At 43.9% G+C, this 18158-nt stretch overlaps 1 protein-coding gene across 1 annotated transcript in view; it reads right to left on the minus strand.

The window, feature by feature from the left end:
* Nucleotides 1–18158, minus strand: part of AOX1 (aldehyde oxidase 1) — a 67825-nt gene that overhangs the window by 45595 nt on the left and 4072 nt on the right. The window contains exons 2-14 of the mRNA XM_054722964.1: nucleotides 15792–15849; nucleotides 13622–13718; nucleotides 11621–11729; nucleotides 9490–9616; nucleotides 9120–9181; nucleotides 8064–8153; nucleotides 7145–7225; nucleotides 6415–6559; nucleotides 5200–5292; nucleotides 3870–4021; nucleotides 3594–3687; nucleotides 1883–1992; nucleotides 37–221 (exon numbers count right to left, since the gene is read on the minus strand). Of these exons, the coding sequence (XP_054578939.1) occupies nucleotides 37–221; nucleotides 1883–1992; nucleotides 3594–3687; nucleotides 3870–4021; nucleotides 5200–5292; nucleotides 6415–6559; nucleotides 7145–7225; nucleotides 8064–8153; nucleotides 9120–9181; nucleotides 9490–9616; nucleotides 11621–11729; nucleotides 13622–13718; nucleotides 15792–15849 (1403 nt within the window). The remainder of the gene's footprint in view (nucleotides 1–36; nucleotides 222–1882; nucleotides 1993–3593; nucleotides 3688–3869; nucleotides 4022–5199; nucleotides 5293–6414; nucleotides 6560–7144; nucleotides 7226–8063; nucleotides 8154–9119; nucleotides 9182–9489; nucleotides 9617–11620; nucleotides 11730–13621; nucleotides 13719–15791; nucleotides 15850–18158) is intronic.

The following is an 18158-nucleotide window of genomic DNA, read 5'->3' on the forward strand; positions in this document are numbered from 1 at the left end:
CTCTGTTACTTGGGGTCTGGGGACATGATGCCGTACCTTCCAATGAGTTTCTGGCAGGAATTCTGTGCGCAGATGGTGGCTGGGCCGACGCCTCCATAGGAGATGGATAACTCCCTGATGATGCCATCCCCTTCTCCAAAAAAGACTCTCATTCCCGAGTTGACTATCGCGAGCGCGTTCTGTTGCCGCTGGGCTTGTCGGAAGGCTGACACAAATTCCCACTGGAAGCCAAAGTGAAGTGGTGCGTGTAGAAACACACTGAGTTTCTAGGCAGTTTTTGTACATGGCCTCACAGATCCTTGCCACACTCCGTTAGACTGAATTGTGTCCTCCCCGAGTTGAGGCAATTAAGTCCTAGCTCCCAGGACCTGGAACGTGACTACATTTGGAAATAGGATCTCTAAAGAGGCACCTCGGTTAAAATGGGGCAATCAGGGTGAACACTAACCCAACAGGGTGGTGTCCTCATCAGAAAAGAAAATTTGGACGCATAACATGACAAAGGAAAGACCATGTGAAGACACAGGAGAAGATGGCCAGCTACAAGCCAAGGAGAGAGGCCTCAGAAGAAACTAGCCCTACTGACACCATGATCTCAGACTTCTAGCCTCCAGCACCACGCGAGAGTAAATGTCTGCTGTTTAAGGCAGCCCGTCTGTGGTGCTAGGTGATGGCAGCCCTAGCAGACTAACGCACCCTCCGGGGCAGGCTCAATTATTCCCTTTTTATAGGGAATCCGAGGCTCGGAGTGCGTCAGTAATCAGTTCAGGGTCACAGCAGGTCGTAAAGAGGATTCGACTTGAGTCTAACTCCAAAGGCCCTTTCCCCCTATGTTCTATTGCAAGGGTAATTTTTAAGCCTCCTTCAAACCTCCAGATTTAGGTAGAGATATATTTTCAAGCTTTATTGAGGGAAAACACTCATGGCACAAATATATATATTTTTTTAATTAGTAAGAAAGTAACTTTAGAGTTTGGGGTAGCGGGAAAGTTAGAGAGAGGGACAGAGACAAAGGTTTCCTGATTCCAGGAGTGACAGGAGATTGCATGACACAGATAAAAAGCAACTACAGTAGTCGCCATCGATTTTAGCTGCCTCAGCACAGGATTTTATTTTCCTTCCCTTCAGTCAAGAACTTCTACCTTTTCACTTAAAAGAAGCACCGCATGGCTTCATTGGCATATCCTCAGTGCCAGCATCCCCACTCTTGGGCTTTGGGGCCATTAGAAAGTAAAATAGGGGCGACTTGAACACAAGCACTGTGATACCACACCAGACAATCAGATAACCTAGACCAGTGGTCGGCAAACTCATTGGTCAACAGAGCCAAATATCAATAGGACAACGATTGAAATTTCTTTGGAGAGCCAAATTTGTTAAACTTAAACTTCTTCTAACGCCATTTCTTCAAAATAGACTCGCCCAGGCCGTGGTATTTTGTGGAAGAGCCACACTCAAGGGGCCAAAGAGCCGCATGTGGCTCGCGAGCCGCAGTTTGCCGACCACGGTCCTAGAAGGCCGCTAAGTGACTAACAGGCGGGAGCATAGCCACTGTGGAGACGCTGGACAAAGGGCTGACTCACCACCTGGGCAGGACAGAGTGAGACGGCTCAAGATTTCATCACGTTACTCAGAACAACATGCAATTTACAACCTGCGGTTGTTCATTTCTGGAATTTTCCATTTAATATTTTCAGACCAAGGTTGACCATGGGTAACTAAAACTGCGGAAGGGAACCCGTAGATAAGAGGGAACTAATGTGTGCACAAGTCCTCATAATCTCTCCTGCAAACACTGCGCACCGTCCCCTAACCCTCTGCGTGCTGGAACTCACAGCGGCAGGCTCTCAGGGAAACCGAGGAACGGAAAGGGCAGCCTCACCTTCCTGGAGTAGGGGATGCTCACTGAGACCAAGATTTCTTCAGGCTTGAGGTCCGCACTCGGGCACTTCCTGAGAAACTGCTCGCTTAAAGGAATCTGCCGTGCCCCTTCTGGGAAAAGAAACGACACTTTCCCTGGAATCTGTGCTATTAAACGATCAAACTCCCAAAACGTGGGCAACAATTCTACCAAATATCTGAGGAAACTGGGAGAAGAAGTGACCTTCTTACCATTAACAAATCTTTCACCCTATAATGGCATTTTGCAACATTTCTTTGCATCTGGGTTCCACCTTTTCTTCCTTCCTTCCTTCCTTCCTTCCTTCCTTCCTTCCTTCCTTCCTTCCTTCCTTTCTTCCTTCCTCCCTCCCTCCCTCTCTTCCTCCCTCTCTCCCTTCCTCCCTTCCTTTCTTCCTTCCTCCCTCCTTCCCTCTCTCCCTTTCTTCCTTCCTTCCTTCCTTCCTTCCTTCCTTCCTTCCTTCCTTCCTTCCTTCCTTCCTTCCTTCCTTGGCTTATAAATAAAAATATCTGGCACAGTAGCCCAGAGGTCGGGAAGAATAGGACCTTAGTCCCCTTCCTGAACAGCATAATTCATTTTGGGCTTTGTAAATAGGGAATAGATACTAATGCCCCTTTTGATATTCCCATCAAGTCATTCAACAAACATTTATTGTTTATCATTGGGATCCCTAGTAGGTTCAGTAGTAAATAAGTAAATTGCCTTCAATGAATCCTTATATTAGTGATCTGATATCTTTTTTTGTTTATATCTTTTTCCAGCACCTAAAGGAACTCCTGTTCTTTAATCAATATATTTGAGGGAGAAGCTGTTTAAAACTATAATGAAATATGATGCTGGGATAAAGCTAAGAAGCTTCTGATTTTTATATTCACATCACAAGTCTCTTTCGCACTATATGATTTTCTTAGAGGGATGTTACATAAATTAATCATTCTGAATGCAGATCTTCCTCCTTAGGATGATGTTGTGGTTTCAGTGATATGAAGAGTCGTTCTTTGACAATGCAGATAATAGAAAGCTAGTCCATATTTTTAAATTTTAAAAAGAGATTTACAGAGGACCAATTGGAATTTCCCAATAATTGTTGACTATGCTAGCATAATAGAAATAAATTAAAAGTCCTGAACTTAGTTGCAAAAACAAAACTCAAGTAAATAAATACAGAACTAAGCCAAACCATCGTTCAACAGAAAAAGGTCAGGAGGCTTCCATTCACGACAAATTAAGTATGAGCCCACAGCACGATGTGGGAGCCACCACGCTCCTGAACCCCTGCGAAAAGCCTTCAACAGAGGCCCAGTCATTCTCAACAGCCTGAAGTGTCTCCACGCTTGGGTCACATCCGGACACCACCAAGTGTGGCCAGTGCCGGGTGACCAGGATGGGAAAATATCTAGCACTAGACCCCAAAAAGAAAGAGAGGGAGACACAGGAAGTGTACAGAATTAGGACCAGACTGGTCACCTTTCCAGCTTCCAGAAAGGCAGAGAGCGTTATTAACCTTTTGCACTCGGATGTCGAGTGTGACTCGACACGGTTAGCATTAGAATAAAGGAATCGAGAAAAAAGCAAGCGAGTGCAAAAATAGTATAAAGGAGGGTCACTTTCAAAACTGGGCTTCCTGGGCCCCCCGAGAAACGAAGGGTAGGAGAAGCCAATTCAATCACCCTCCGAAGGAGCTGCCACTTACCTTTCGATAGCAAGTTGAGGGTGCAGCCGCCCACAGCCAGGATGGGATTTAGGTCAGAATCTACATGCCTGCTCACGACGTGGCCCCCTAAAGACTTTTTAAAACAATGAGTTAGTCTCACGCCAGTTGTACAATCATCGCAACACAAGTGATCAAATAAGAATCAAGCAAGGCTTTGGAGAACTATTCTTTCGGCCTGTCCCCTAAGAGTGAAAATGTTCGGATTTGCCGGGGACAGCCATGCAACACGCCAGTTTACTGTCACCGCATACATACAGCCACGTTCCGGATCTGGGCTCCGGCCAGAGTTCCCAGCTGCTTCAGGAGAGCGCGGAGTGTCTGTGTCCGCTCCTCCGGGAGCTTCTGCACCGCAGCAGCCAGCGTGTCCTTCACCTGAGCCAGGCTGAGGCCGGCACCTAAGGTCAGCCCTGAAATGAGATCATGTGTGAGTCATGCAGTGTGATCGCTGCCGGCGGAGATGTCCATTCGGTTTCAGGTTACAGATACAGGACCGTCCTGCTGCGTCCTGCTGCCCTGCCCGTTGGTGGTGATGGTGACAGAAGTGGTGTTGGTGATGATGGCTGTGATGGCGGCTCAACGTTTGGAGCACAAGCACTCTATTGAATGCTCCACAGAACCGCCTTGCACCCTAACAAGGCTTTGAAATGTTATTAGCCCTATTTCACAGATCAAGAAACTGAGACTCGCCCTAACCCGTTTGGCTCAGTGGATAGAGCGTCGGCCTGTGGACTGAAGGGTCTCAGGTTCAATTCCGGTCAAGGGCATGTACCTTGGTTTCGGGCACATCCCCAGTAGGGGGTGTGTAGGAGGCAGCTGATCGATGTTTCTAACTCTTTATCCCTCTCCCTTCCTCTCTGTAAGAAAATCAATAAAATATATTTTAAAAAAAAGAAAGAAAGAAACTGAGACTCAGTTAAGAACTTGACTAGTTTTTTACAGCTAATATATACACTAGAGGCCTGATGCACGAAATTCGTGCAAGAGTAGGCCTTTGCAGCCGCAGTGGCTGCCTCGATCCCGCAGCTGCAGCCCCGGCTTCTTCCAGAAGGTCGTCCAGAAGGACGTCCGGACGGCCATTTGGTCGATTTGCATATTATGCTTTTATTATTATAGATATAGATAGTCAGGAATTAGACTCCAGAGCCAGACTTCAAACTCTCATTTATATCGCTTCTCATCCTTGCCATGAAATCCACTTCCTTTATCAGAATGAAAAGAATCTGTAAGCTGCTTAATGCATAAACTTGCTCTGCTTACTCCTGTGCTTCTGGAGGCAAAGACTGTGTTCACGCATCTCTGTCTTCTGCCCAGCACTGCACAGTGCCCTCTGTGGAAGAGTTACGTTTCTCCGATGTGGCACACACAGAAAACTCCTCAGTGAAAAGCTGACTACTCAGACAATTAGTACCTCATAAAATTACAGAGAATTCCCTGAGCCTCCTCCAGAATGTTATCCTTCTTATAAGAAGGGAATCTCTCTGTCTATTATAATTTGGAGTAATTCTTTTTCTCATTATCTTCTGGGCAAAGAAAATCAATTGATTAATTCATTTTAACTAAGAAAGCAGGGACCTTTAGAACTTACCATTATTTGCATAGTTTACAACATTCAGTTCTTCAATTCTATCGGGAGAAATGATAACGGGGTGAAAGACACCTTTAAATTTCACTTCGGGCCCTAAAGGTTTAAAAAAAAGAAGAAGACTAAGATAAAGGGGGCTAACCACCTTGTTAATTTTGAAATTGGGATTCAAACTGATGTCTTTAAATATATAAAAAGTACATATTCTCCTACTGGTCTGTTCATGGCCAAGTCACACACGCACAGAGAACAGCCAGCTGAATCTTCATTGCACGAGGGGACCCTTTGCATTGTCAGCCTGAAAACTTGGCTGATGAGTCCAAGACGTGTGGCAACTCAAAATTCCCTTTGGGCCCGGCCAGTGTTGCTCAATGGTTGAGCATTGACCTATGGATCAGAAGGTCATGGTTTGTTTCTGGTCAGGGCACATGACCGGGATGTGGGCTCGATCCCCAGTATGGGGTGTGCAGGAGGCAGATCGATAATTCTCTCTCATCATTGATGTTTCTTTTCTTAAGATATATATTTTTATTGATTTCAGTGAGGAAGGGAGAGGGAAAGAGAGAGAGAACCATCAATGATGAGAGAGAATCATCGATCTGCTGCCTCCTGCATGCCCCCTTACTGGGGATTGAGCCTGCAACCCGGGCATGTGCTCTGACCGGAAACAAACCATGACCTCCAGGTTCATAGGTCAATGCTCAACCACTGAACCATACCAGCCAGGCTCACCATTGATGTTTCTTTCTCTCACTCTCCCTTCCTCTCTGAAATCAATAAAAGTCTATTTTTTAAAATCCCTTTGGAAGGACCCTGGGAGCCTCCTCAAAGAGGCAGGCGGTCAAACTGAGTTCACAGAGCAGACAGTAGGAGGAGCCGGTAACTGCAGCATATACCTACGGAGACACCTCTGAGAGGAAACAGCCGTTTCAGACACAGCCCCAGATCGGCCTCCACAGGGAACAAGGACAGGACTGCTGTCCCTGGAACTGCTGCTCCTCCCCTCCCCGCCCCCAACCTGGTGCAACTCTGTGCTGGGCTCCCAACAGGGACAACAGGAATCACTTATGTCAGGAAGCTGTGAGATTCTTGTGAGCAATGCCAAGGAAGCCAAGACTCAATCCAGCTGATGCTCCTGAGACGCGCCTATTTGAGGTTCTTTTCCCCAAAGCACTCTTCCCAGGTATCCCCTTAAGAAGCCCCCGGGGTTCTGCATACCCGTAGAGGTGTTCCCCATGACGACAGGGGCCTGGGGGTACTTGGCTTTAGCCTCTAGAAGTTCCTTCAGGGTCACCGGGGAAATCCACGTCATTCTCTCGCCAGCAAAAACCCTGGTCATTGGTGGCTGTTTCTCAGCCAGGATCTGTTGCAGAACCAGTAGGGATTTGAGATTACTTTATGAGCATGTTTCCACCTGGGTTTGCTCTATCTTTGTATAAACAGGCGAAGGAGATAGAGATTTAAAAAATAAATAAGTAAAAATGACCTAAAGATACAGCCTCACTAGGAACCAGAATGAAAATGGGCAATATTTCACTCCTTCTGGAATCTGTTCCAGTGTCTCCTTTTGGTGCTTTTATATCTCAAAGGAACTCATTTCAATGTTTACAGAGGTTTCATCATGCTTAGTTTTGTCACAACATTCTACGGAAGAATAAACTCGGGTTTCTGCTAGAAGTAGAAAACATGTCTAAGTCTACAAATGTGATGTCATTTCGTAGCATTTTTTATGGACACTAACTGCTGCCTCTTATAGTCACTGTCTCCTCCAGGTGACACCCTCCCCACCCCCTGCATTGGTCCCACGCTCTTTAGACCTTGAGCGGAGGACAACAGATGGATATTACCTGGTTGCCAATCAGCCTTTGAGAGGATCCGTTAGGAAACACCCTTCCTGCCATTTGACCATGAACTCCTCTAGGACGACCCCAGCGTTGCCTTCACTTACCATTAGCTCGGGAGGAAAAATCAGTTCCTGAGTTGGATCCAGTGGCAGAAACTCCTCTTCTGAGAAGAGTTTTGAACTTGTCTTAAAAAGAGAAAGTACAATAAGTAACTGTCATCCATCAACTCGAACTACAGTACTTTAAACCCTGTGTGGAATGAGCTCAGAAGAAGACAGACACACAGCACACACACACACCAGAAAGCAGCTGGCCAGCCACAGTCCCTGGGCTATGAGTCAAGGGCTCTGACACAGACCTGGTCCTTAGCAATCAGCGTGGTTGGTGGGGAGCCCCCAGGCCCTGCACCCCTGCATGTTCACCTGGAGTCTGGGGAAGCAGAGGATGCAGCTGAGTCCAAGAACATCTCCCTGAATCGCCACCTGTTCTTTCATCACCCCGACATCTCTACTGTGCTTCTCACTCTTGAAAACAGACTTGAAGGAGGCTTTTTTTAAGACTAAGAAAGAGCCTGGCTGGTATGGAGGTCACAGCTCGATTCCCAGTCACAGCACATGCCCGGGTTATGGGCTCAGTCCCCAGTGGGGAACGTGCAAGAGGCAGCCCATCAGTGATCCTTATCATTGATGTTTCTATCCCTCTCCCCTTCTCCCTTCCTCTCTGAAATCAATAAAAAATATCTTAAAAAAAAAAAAAAAGACTAAGAAACACTGAGATATCAATGTGCTTTCTCTCCTACAGATCGCTGTGTTTTGAATGAGAGTAACATCTGGGATGAGGAATGCAGTTGTTAGGATAGATTTGTGCGTGCACGTGACAGAGATGGAGTGAGCATGGGAGAGGGGGACATGCTGACAGACCTCCAATTAATTTAACTCAGGCAGCTGTTTATTCTTCCTAAAAGTCAGCTGGTCTCTGACTATCTCCTGAGAAACCCTTATAAAAAATGCACATGTCACTGACCTTATTTCCTTCCTCAAGTTCTGGAAATCCGTTTATCCCTTGATTCAAACAGCAAACCCCATTCTCCTTACTTTGGCAGCAGCCAGAAGTCTAGGGGGTGAAAAATAAATAATGGAGAATTTATTGCTGATTCTATTAAGAATTTTTTCAGCTTTCTTGATGTATAATTAATAAATAAAATTGTATACATTTAAAGTGTACAATGTGATGATTTGATATATGTATATTATGTTAAATGATTATCACAGTCAGTTCATTAACACACTTATTATCGCACATAATTACCATTGTGTGTATGTGTGTATGTGTGTTTGTGTATGTGTGTGTGTGGTGAGAACACTTAAGGTCAAGTCTCTTAGCAATTCTCAAACACACAACACAGTATTATTAACTATTGTCACCATAATTTAAAGATCGTATAACAAAGTCTGGCACATAACAATAAATATTAACAATGGTTTTTAATATTAATATTTTATTAATAAAATACAGAGCATTATTATCACTCTGTCCTTATTTATGATGTACTGATGTCATAGTTTAACTTCCAAAGGGCAATCTTATGTCCTTCATTTCAAGGTCGTTTGTTCACTTATCATTCAACAAACATTGATCGAGGGGTTACTCACTGGGTGAATGGTGTCCAGTCTGGAGACACATGGCCTCTACTGTCAGGCAGACCAAAGTCTGATGAACAGACCGAAGAGCAAATGGGCAATTGCCCCATCATGTGACCAATGCTGTGACATGGGCATGCACAGGGGGGCTGCAGGAGCACCATGGCGGGGTATGCGACTCAGGCAAACAGGTCAGGAACAATGACCCACAGCCAACATCAAAGTGCTTAGTGCTCATTACGTGAGTAGCAGGGCCAGGCCAGTGAACGAGGGTAAGCACCGTGCCCAAGACCAGATAACAAACACCGTTACAGGCTTTGAGGTAAAAAGTAGCCCTGAACCAGTACAAATGGCAATTCCCCCAGTCACACCTCACAGCCCCTACTGTTCTGTTTCACTGGGAAAAAATACACCTACTAACATGTTCCTTTCTACTCACGTTACAGAAGGTCTTGCATGCATCAACGATGGGCCTGTATCCAGTGCAACGGCACAGGTTACCTGAAGGAGAAAAACCCAGCTCTGTCAATCAAGGAACCTAAAGAGAGGCACAGATGGCCAATCATGAGGGCCATAAGGCCCCCATCCTAGAAGGAAGTCCTATTTGACATTTCAGTGCATCTACTCCACAAAGTCAGATTTCTTTATCAGCAACTTGGGATATTTGGTTGATATATAAAGTTACTGCAAAGAGCAAAGGATATCATCTGAACATAGCATTTAATACTGCGTGTGGCACATGGCAGATGTCCACCATTAGTGTTCATCATCATCATTCAAAAACGAAAGCACACACACATATAACCTACCACCAAGGGCATCAGTTAACTGGTCCAGGGTGGGATCCGGGTGGTTCCTCAGCAGTGCGTAGATGGACATCACCATCCCAGGGGTGCAGAAGCCACACTGTGTGCCGTGGCACCTGGCGATCCTCTCCTGGAGGCACAGGAGGCATAGACATGCAGAATCTGGGGCCCCACCCCAGACCTACTGAATCACACATGCCTGTTGACAAGAGCCCCAAGCGAATTGAGGTTGGAGAAGAGGCCCTAGAAGATCCTTCTCATCCTAGGGGTCTCCCTTTCTTGGGCTGAGTGGCTGGGAGTACTGGTCCTCACCAGCTTTTGAGCTTCATTCAAGGTTCTCAGCTTTCAGAATCAAGAGGGGAGTTTAAAAATGTCCAAAAGCAGCACCCAAGATCAATTGACTGAGAATCCCCAGGGGTGTGACACAGACATATAAAGATTCCCAGGTTGCCCGCTGGTGTGGCTCAGTGGTTGAGTATTGACCTAAGAACCAGGAGGTCATGGTTTGATTCCCACTCAGGGCACATGCCCAGGTTGTGGGCTCCATCCTCAGTAGGGGTCGTGCAGGAGGCAGTCGATCAATGATTCTCTCTAATCATTAATGTTTCTATCTCTCTCTTCCTCTCCTTTCCTCTCTGAAATCAATAAGAATATATTTAATAATAATAATAATAATAATCAAGATTCCCAGGTGGTTTCAATTTGTAGTCCCGAACGGGAATCACTGAGATAAGTAATCCCAAGGTTACTCCCTGGAAGTCTTTCAGGGAAATGAACTGAATTATACTCAAGTGGAGGGGAAAAAACTAACAACAACCAACAAACCTCCAAGTATTTCCTGTACCTGCCCACTACTGCCCTAATTCTGTGGCACATAGAAGTTTGTTTACAAAGTACCATTATTGATCCTGGAAGTGATCGAGAAGGAAGCATTGCCTTTATTTTCCTCCCAAGCCTTTCCCGCCCCCCCGCATGTTCTCCTTGGAACCTAACTGCAAAGTTGCACCCCCCTTTTGGAGGCTGTCTTCCGGCTGCATTGCAACCAGGAGAGGAACAGCAGTGACTAAAGGAAAGTGTTGTCATGCCTGTGAACAGGGAAGTCTCCCCAGGGTATCCAGGCAGAATTCACTCCCTCTAGGTATTGGGGTTTCATAGAACATAAACGGAACCCACGATTCCTTCAAGTCCAGAGAATTTGAAGTTTGGCCATTTTCTTTGTCACCTCAATCGTTCCCCTCTTCAGCCCTCTCCTCATAAGTGACCCTTATCAACTTAGAGAAAAACATGTAGTAGCAGCATTTTTATGGCAAATGCATCAATAACCAAAAGACTCAGGGGTCGGAGGTGCCCTTTCACTTGAGGCAAAGTTCTAAGAAGGTGCTGCCTTAGGAGAAAAAAACCTCAAAATTCATTGACCATTCCTATTACCTGTCTTCTGAACAAGTCCCAAATTTAACAAATCCTTTGGTAGCTGAGATTTTCATCCAGCTTTAAAATCATGTTGTTTTCCACTTTATAAAAAAAAAACACAATAAAATTATATTCCTCAATGCACAGAGCTCTCGTTTCTTTGTAAGGTTGGAAGATGCAAAGCGGACAGTGGGTAGGTGCCATTTAATTAGAACATAGAAAACAGACTGATGAGTCTCCGAGGGAAGGTGGGGGAGGGCGGGAAACAATTAACCAAAGAACTTGTATGCATAACCCACGGACACAGGCAATAGGGTGGTGAAGGCCTTGGGGGTGGGAGGGCACGGGAGTCGGGATGTGGACTAGAAGGTGTCAATGTGGAAAAAAAGGGGGACATCTGTAATACTTTCAACAATAAAGATAATTTAAACATTTAAAAATAAATAAATAAATAAATAAATCTTTTTAAAAAACTCAATGAGGTCAGTGTTTATTTGTTTGTTTGTTTTTAACCAAGTCCTCTAGTCTTCGGAAAGCATCTTTCCAAGAAGTCAGTCACAAAAATCCATGTGGCCCAGGTTCCCCTCCTGGTCCCAGCTTGATTTCATCTGTCGGCTGACCAAGCAGGAGGACCCAGGCTGCTCGACTGCATTCATCTCAGGGGCTCATCATGACATGAATGGTTTTCAAAGCCCAGAAATCCCCTGAAGAGGCCCATCCTCACCTGAACTGGGTGAATCCTGGTCCTGGTGCTGCCAATGCCTTCCACTGTGGTGATGGCAGCGCCGTACACAGAACAGATGGGCATCAGACAGGCGTTGGCTGGGTAATGTCTTCAGGACGCAGAAGAAAAGCACAGATTAATCGTAGCCGATGGGAAAGGGGCCTGAACATTCACTGAGCACCTCCAATGTGGAAAGTTTGGAAGAATGTTCCAGGCTTTGTTTGCATATACATTTTATCCTTAGCTCACGTTCATTTTACAAAAGTAGAATCCGAGGGTCAGAGTGGCTTGCTTAGGGACACAGATGGAGGGCCAGAGACAGGATTCAATTAGACCTCCAAATTCTGACTCCAGAACAGGTCCCACTAACTTTTGTTGTTTTTCTTGTGGATGAGGGGCTAACATTCTCCTCTGTAGTCACCTGTGATTAATCAGCTAGAGCATATTCCATCTTCTGGGCAGGTGCTGAGCCAGGGGTTGGTTGGGGAATAGAGTGAATTTGAAATTGTGCTTCAGAAGAAATAGGGTATGGGATACAGAACTCCTCAATCCCATAAAACCTACTGCTTGAAAATGTCCAACTCAAAAATGACAACTAAAATGTTCTCATTCACCAAACAGAACTACAAATGGCCAATAAGCACATGAAATATATATTCAAAATAACCAAGAGAAATTCAAATTAAGCAATGAGAAACACAATTTTTTTAAATCAAGGAAAATGACAAAGATTTTTAAAGAGTGTAATGTGCATCATTAGCAAAAATTTGGAAAAAAGAAACTCATGTACTGCTGGATAACAATGTAAATTGATAGAGCTCTTCTGGAGACATTTCACTGGATGGCATAAAAACCTTTCAGATACATACACATTCTTTTACTCTGAAATTCCATCTCTATGGACTGTCACAGATATATGTATATATCACTGACACGTTGCTTATAATAATGAAGAACTGAAAACAATCTAAGTGATTAGTATTTGGGGATTGATTTTGGTGCACTCAAGCAATGGAATATACACAACCATTAAAATTATATTTATTACTTTCAAAAGATATTCATGAGAAGTTAAACAAAATATACAGTTCTCTGAACAGTATAGGCAGTCTGCTTCTGCATGTGCACTCATGAAAGATCAGAAGGATATTATTCATTTATAAATAAATATAAATATTTATTGAGTGCCTACTATGTGTTAGGCAGTTGCAGGTGCTAGGATTTATTGGACAAAACCCCTTCCCTTGTAGAGTGTATAGTTTAGTGGAGGGAAGGTAGACAATACCTATGTATACAGACAAAATGGCTTGGCTGCGGAACACAGACAGATCTCTGAAGTCTGACCAGTGCTCAGATCCTCTGCCTTCATCTGAGATGTAGGGAATGATGTAAAATGGTGTAATATGTGCATAATTGGAGTTGGGGGAATGGGGGAGCGAGAATAAATAAACATTTGAAGAGATAACTTGAGAAGTTTCCACAGCTGATAGAAGACATCAACCCACAAATCCAAGAAACTTGGCAAACATGAGAGAGAAGATGTTAAATGTAATGGGAAGCCATTGGTGACTTTGAAGTATGAGAGTGTTGCAATCTGATTTATACTTGAAACAGATCTGAGTGATGTGTAAAAAAGGTGCCGTATGGGGGCAAGGGTGGGAGCAAGGGGATTGTTAGTAGGCTGCAGTAGGGGTATAAGAGTGTGATGATGGCATTATTCTCCCCTGCCATTTGAGCCCTTCCTTTCCTCCCAGACAGCACAGGGTGTCAGACAGCCTTTTAACTTTCAATGGGGGATTCTTTGTTATCCTCACTGATGGCACATTTTTAATAATGCATTCATATTTCTGGGATAATGTTTGTCTTGTCACTGTGTCTCCATTATCTGACATAGTTCCTGTCACATAGCAGGTGCTCAATGCATATTTACCAATTAAAGGAATAAAACAAAGTTCAAAACTACAAAAAAATCAACCATATCTGCACTTGGCTGCCAGGTACCTGATCCTCTTGGTAACGGGGTTATATCGTGATATCATCACCGTGCAGGCACCACAGCCTCCCCCTCCACAGCCATACTTAGTTCCCGTGAGTCGAACTGGGAAAAGCACAGTTAAGGATAATGTATTTTTCATAATTCTCTTTCCAGAATAGCACTGGTCTTAGGAGACAACACTACCAAAGACTTAAATATATAGTTAAATTAGTACATAATTACCAAATGATGGATGTATGGATGCTATTATTTAGAATGATGTGAATTCTTAATTTCCATTTGTGTGTTATATCAAGTCTCCTCCCTTTCAAAACAACTGGGCCTCAGGTTGCCAAAAATTGGGCCAAACTAAGAAAAGGGAGAGTCTATTACATAAGGGCTTAAATATTTGAAAGTATGAGTACGTTGTACATTTGTTCTCCACCTTACCTGTGTCTTTGATGACATACAAAGTAAAATGTCAACGTGTAAGTAATTCTTGGAATATTTCTATCACATTATCCACGTTGGCCATCTTTCTCTGCTTCTTGGTGGCAGAAACTACGGGTTGTCCCCCAATATCTTTCTTCCTTGGTTATAAAATCCTCAATTCTTAGCTACACACATGGTTTCCCAGGATAAAAAAATATATATATTTTTGCAAGCCTCCTCTACAGCTAGATGGAGTTATCAACAATGGTGGCCAATGGGATGTAAGCATCAGTGTGTATGACTTCCAGAAGGGAGATGTCCTCAAAAAGAGAAGGGTGCCTGTTTCTTCATCCCTTACTTCTTCCTATTTGCTGGAATTCAGATATGATGGCTGGACCGCAACAGTCATCTCTGACCAGGAGGAGAAAGCTGCATGCTGAGGTGGGGGAGGGGGAGCAGCAAGATATAAGGAGCTTGGTTCCCTGACTACGTTGTGACACTGCTTTACTAGCCCTGACCTACCTACATTTGGGATCCCTCTATGGGAGTATGATAGCCATGAGAATGTGCCTCACACCCCAACTTCAACAGGGAGGGTATTGACCAAGAGACCCAGCAGCTGCACTCTGAAATCTATCCCTCCAGTTGTCACTGGCTCCCTCCCTATTTCCTTTCACTCTGGCATTTCATTTAATAAGACATTTAATCCCATTTTTTTAGTCTCTGCTTCCTAGAGGATCTGAACTAATACAATGAGAAAGGAATAAACCTCTATTTTTCTATCTTGTTTATTGCTATTGGGGATTTTCTGTCACTCACATATGAACTGAATATGAAATATTACACATTAGTACGATGGATAACCAGGAAGTCAGTGTTCATTGTTTTTACACCCAAAGATCTTAAATGACTTCCAGAAGATAGTTATTGATGCTTTTTGAGTTGTGTACTCTTTGGGGAAAGAAAGAAATATACCAACTCCCATTGTCACACAATTTTGTATATAATTTAATGAGGTCTACAGAACTCTGGGAGCCCACTGGAGTTCATGCCTACCAGGCTGAGAATCCATTCCTCAGATAATTTATTTAGAAAGTTTTTCTAAGGTACCATTCTCAGGCTTAATTTCTCCATTGTTCTTTTACTTTAGTTTCAGGAGATTTCTGTGCTCTCTTTTTCTGATGGGCATGATGATTAGTCCTCAAAGACAGAATGTCAATATTGTGACTCTTGATTCTAAAGGATGCTTAATTAAGCCTTTCAACATCCATTGTTTCCATCCCCACCGCTAGCTTCTCCATCTATACAGTATACTAAGTGCCAAAACAGAGATCGGAAAGAAGCTGGTTCTTCTGACAGTCTCAACTGTGCACTGCCTACAAAACTACAATGTCAGACTTTCTCAAAGAACATAAAACCACAATAGTAGAGAATATATGACTTAGTATGACTTTAAAAAGATATTTGAGCCCAGCCAGCATGGCTCAGTGGTTAAGCATCGACCTATGAACCAGGAGGGTCAGGGCACATGCCCAGGTTGTGGGCTCAGTCCCCAGAGGGGGCCATGCAGGAGGTGGCCAATCAATGATTCTCTCTCGTCATTGATGTTTCTATCTCCCTCTGTCTTCCTCTCTGAAATCAATAAAAATATTTTTTTATAAAAGATATTTAAAATATCACCTGATGAGGCTTTCAGAACCACCCCTCTCCCCCCTCCTATCCCACCTCTAAACACACTCAAGCACAAAGCAAAGGAAAGGATACGCTTCTTTCTCAGATATGGTAACAGCATTGTTTCAGGATCAACATTTTTTTCTATCACCTGCACCGGAAGGAAAATAAGAGTTAGGCACACACATTTGAGAGAGCTTGTGTCATTTTATAGCAGGTTTATGTTAATTTGATGGAAATGCATGTTAATTAACTCTCTTAAGTATACTAGTAAAGGCTGAATCTTGGGCCCCATCACCACTTTGCCACTGTCCTTGGTCCTGAATCATCGCTGTACACTGTTCTCCAAGGCAGTGGTTGGTTCTATTAGTAGGAACACTAGTGACTTCTGTCCAGCTTCTGCTAGAAAGTCTAAAAAGGATAATATATTAGTATAAAAGAATGGAGAGAGAGGGAGAGAGGGAGAGATAGACAGGGGAGAAAAAGAGAGAGAGAGAGAGAGAGAGAGAGAGGGGAGAAAAAGAGAGAGAGAGAGAGAGAGAGAGAGAAGCTGCTAGAATAGAATAGCCACTGAGAAATTGATACAGTTTTCTTTTAAGACTCATTTGCTTATCATGTTAAAAGAACAAGTTTCCAAAAGGAGATCACAACCAACCATTGCCCCAAAATACAACCAAAACACAGAAGAAGGTAAAATGTGAGTGCCAAGTGATCCAAGAAGGGGAAGCAAGGACACCCTGGGAAGCAAGTCTGAGCAGCACAGCTGTAGGACAGAGCACACAGATGTGGCCTGATCGAAATGTCACAATTGGTTATGTTTTCCAAAGTGATCAAGTTCTCTCTCTTTTGATTAAAGATTTGGATTTCTCTTAGATTCACAAATAAAAGCATGGCTTACAAGTTCAGAAGTAGAGTCCCCTTTCATCTTGTTTCACTAATGTTCCCTTCTGGGAAGTAGATGAGGAAAGGACAACGCTTATTCTATGGATGCCTCCTAACCCTTAATTTTAAGTGGCCATACACCCAGCAAAGAAAGATATGTGCCAATTACCAAGGTCAGATACATGCCCTAGAGAGTCTGTAATACAGTAAGGAAGATGTGGTGTGTGTGTGTGTGTGTGTGTGTGTGTGTGTGTGTGTGTGTGTATACACATACTGTAATACAGAGGAGCTCCCTAGGCAAACCAAACTAAATTGAACCTCAAATGGAAAACTTTATTTTACTTATTTTCCCCAATTCATTTAATGGCTTCACCATCTGCTAGGTCAGTGGTCGGCAAACTCATTAGTCAACAGAGCCAAATATCAATAGTACAAGGATTGAAATTTCTTTTGAGAGCCAAAATTTTTAAACTTAAACTTCTAACGCCACTTCTTCAAAATAGACTTGCCCAGGCCGTGGTATTTTGTGGAAGAGCCACACTCAAGGGGCCAAAGAGCCGCAGTTTGCTGACCATGGTGCTAGGTCATCTAAGATTAGAATTCTTAGCTATTTTAAACTTTTCCTTTCTTTCGATCTGCCATAATCAGGGTTGCCAAGTCCTGCCACGTATACTTCCAAAATGATTCTCTAAACACCCTTCACTTCTACATCCATTCCCCGAAATCAGCCCTTATTACCTCCCACCTGAACAATTATCACACCTCCCTAACAGGCCTACTGTCTCCATTCTTGGCACCCGCGATGCCACCCTCTATGCCACTACCAGAGTGATCTCCCTAAAATCCAAGTCCGATCATCTCCTGTATCCACCTAAATTCAACACACACCCCCGGCTGCCAAACTGCCATGCTGTGAATTCCCCAATCACTCAGGGTACGTGTTAAAATGAAACCCTATGGAATCAGAATTTCTGGGGGAGGGAACCAGAAAATGTGCATCTATAATGAGCACACTGAGTGGGTATTGAGTGAATTTACATTCAAGAGTACCTGGATATGCCTGGCTGGCTGTGGCTCAGTGGTTGAGCATCAACCTATAAACCAGGAGGTCACAGTTCAATTCCCAATCAGGGCACATGCTTGGGTTTCAGGCTCGATCCCCAGTGTGGCCCATGCAGGAGGCAGCCGATCAATGATTCTCTCTCATTACTGATGCTTCTCTCTCTAAAAACACATTTTAAAAAATGTGTTTTTAGAGAGAGAATAAAATAAAAACACATTTAAAAAAAATACCTGGAATACAAGAGATTCAAACTTCTCGGAATAGCCCACAAGGCCTCTGTGATACACTGACCATCATCTCCAGCCACTCAACCCGTCAGGAAGTATCTTGAAGAACCGGCCGATCCCAGTAGTGCACGAACCTTTATCCTTCACCACACGTGCTGATAGAACCCCTTCTGCCCTGGAAGCCCTCAGATTCTTCTAACTTGACGGAATTCTGTATGCCATCCAACGCCCTGCTCAAATACTCTACGGCCCCCGCCCGCTCTGCTCATCCGCTCTGTGCTCCCAATG

The sequence above is a fragment of the Eptesicus fuscus genome, chromosome 11 (genome assembly GCF_027574615.1).
Source record: "Eptesicus fuscus isolate TK198812 chromosome 11, DD_ASM_mEF_20220401, whole genome shotgun sequence".
Taxonomy (NCBI): Eukaryota; Metazoa; Chordata; class Mammalia; order Chiroptera; family Vespertilionidae; genus Eptesicus; species Eptesicus fuscus.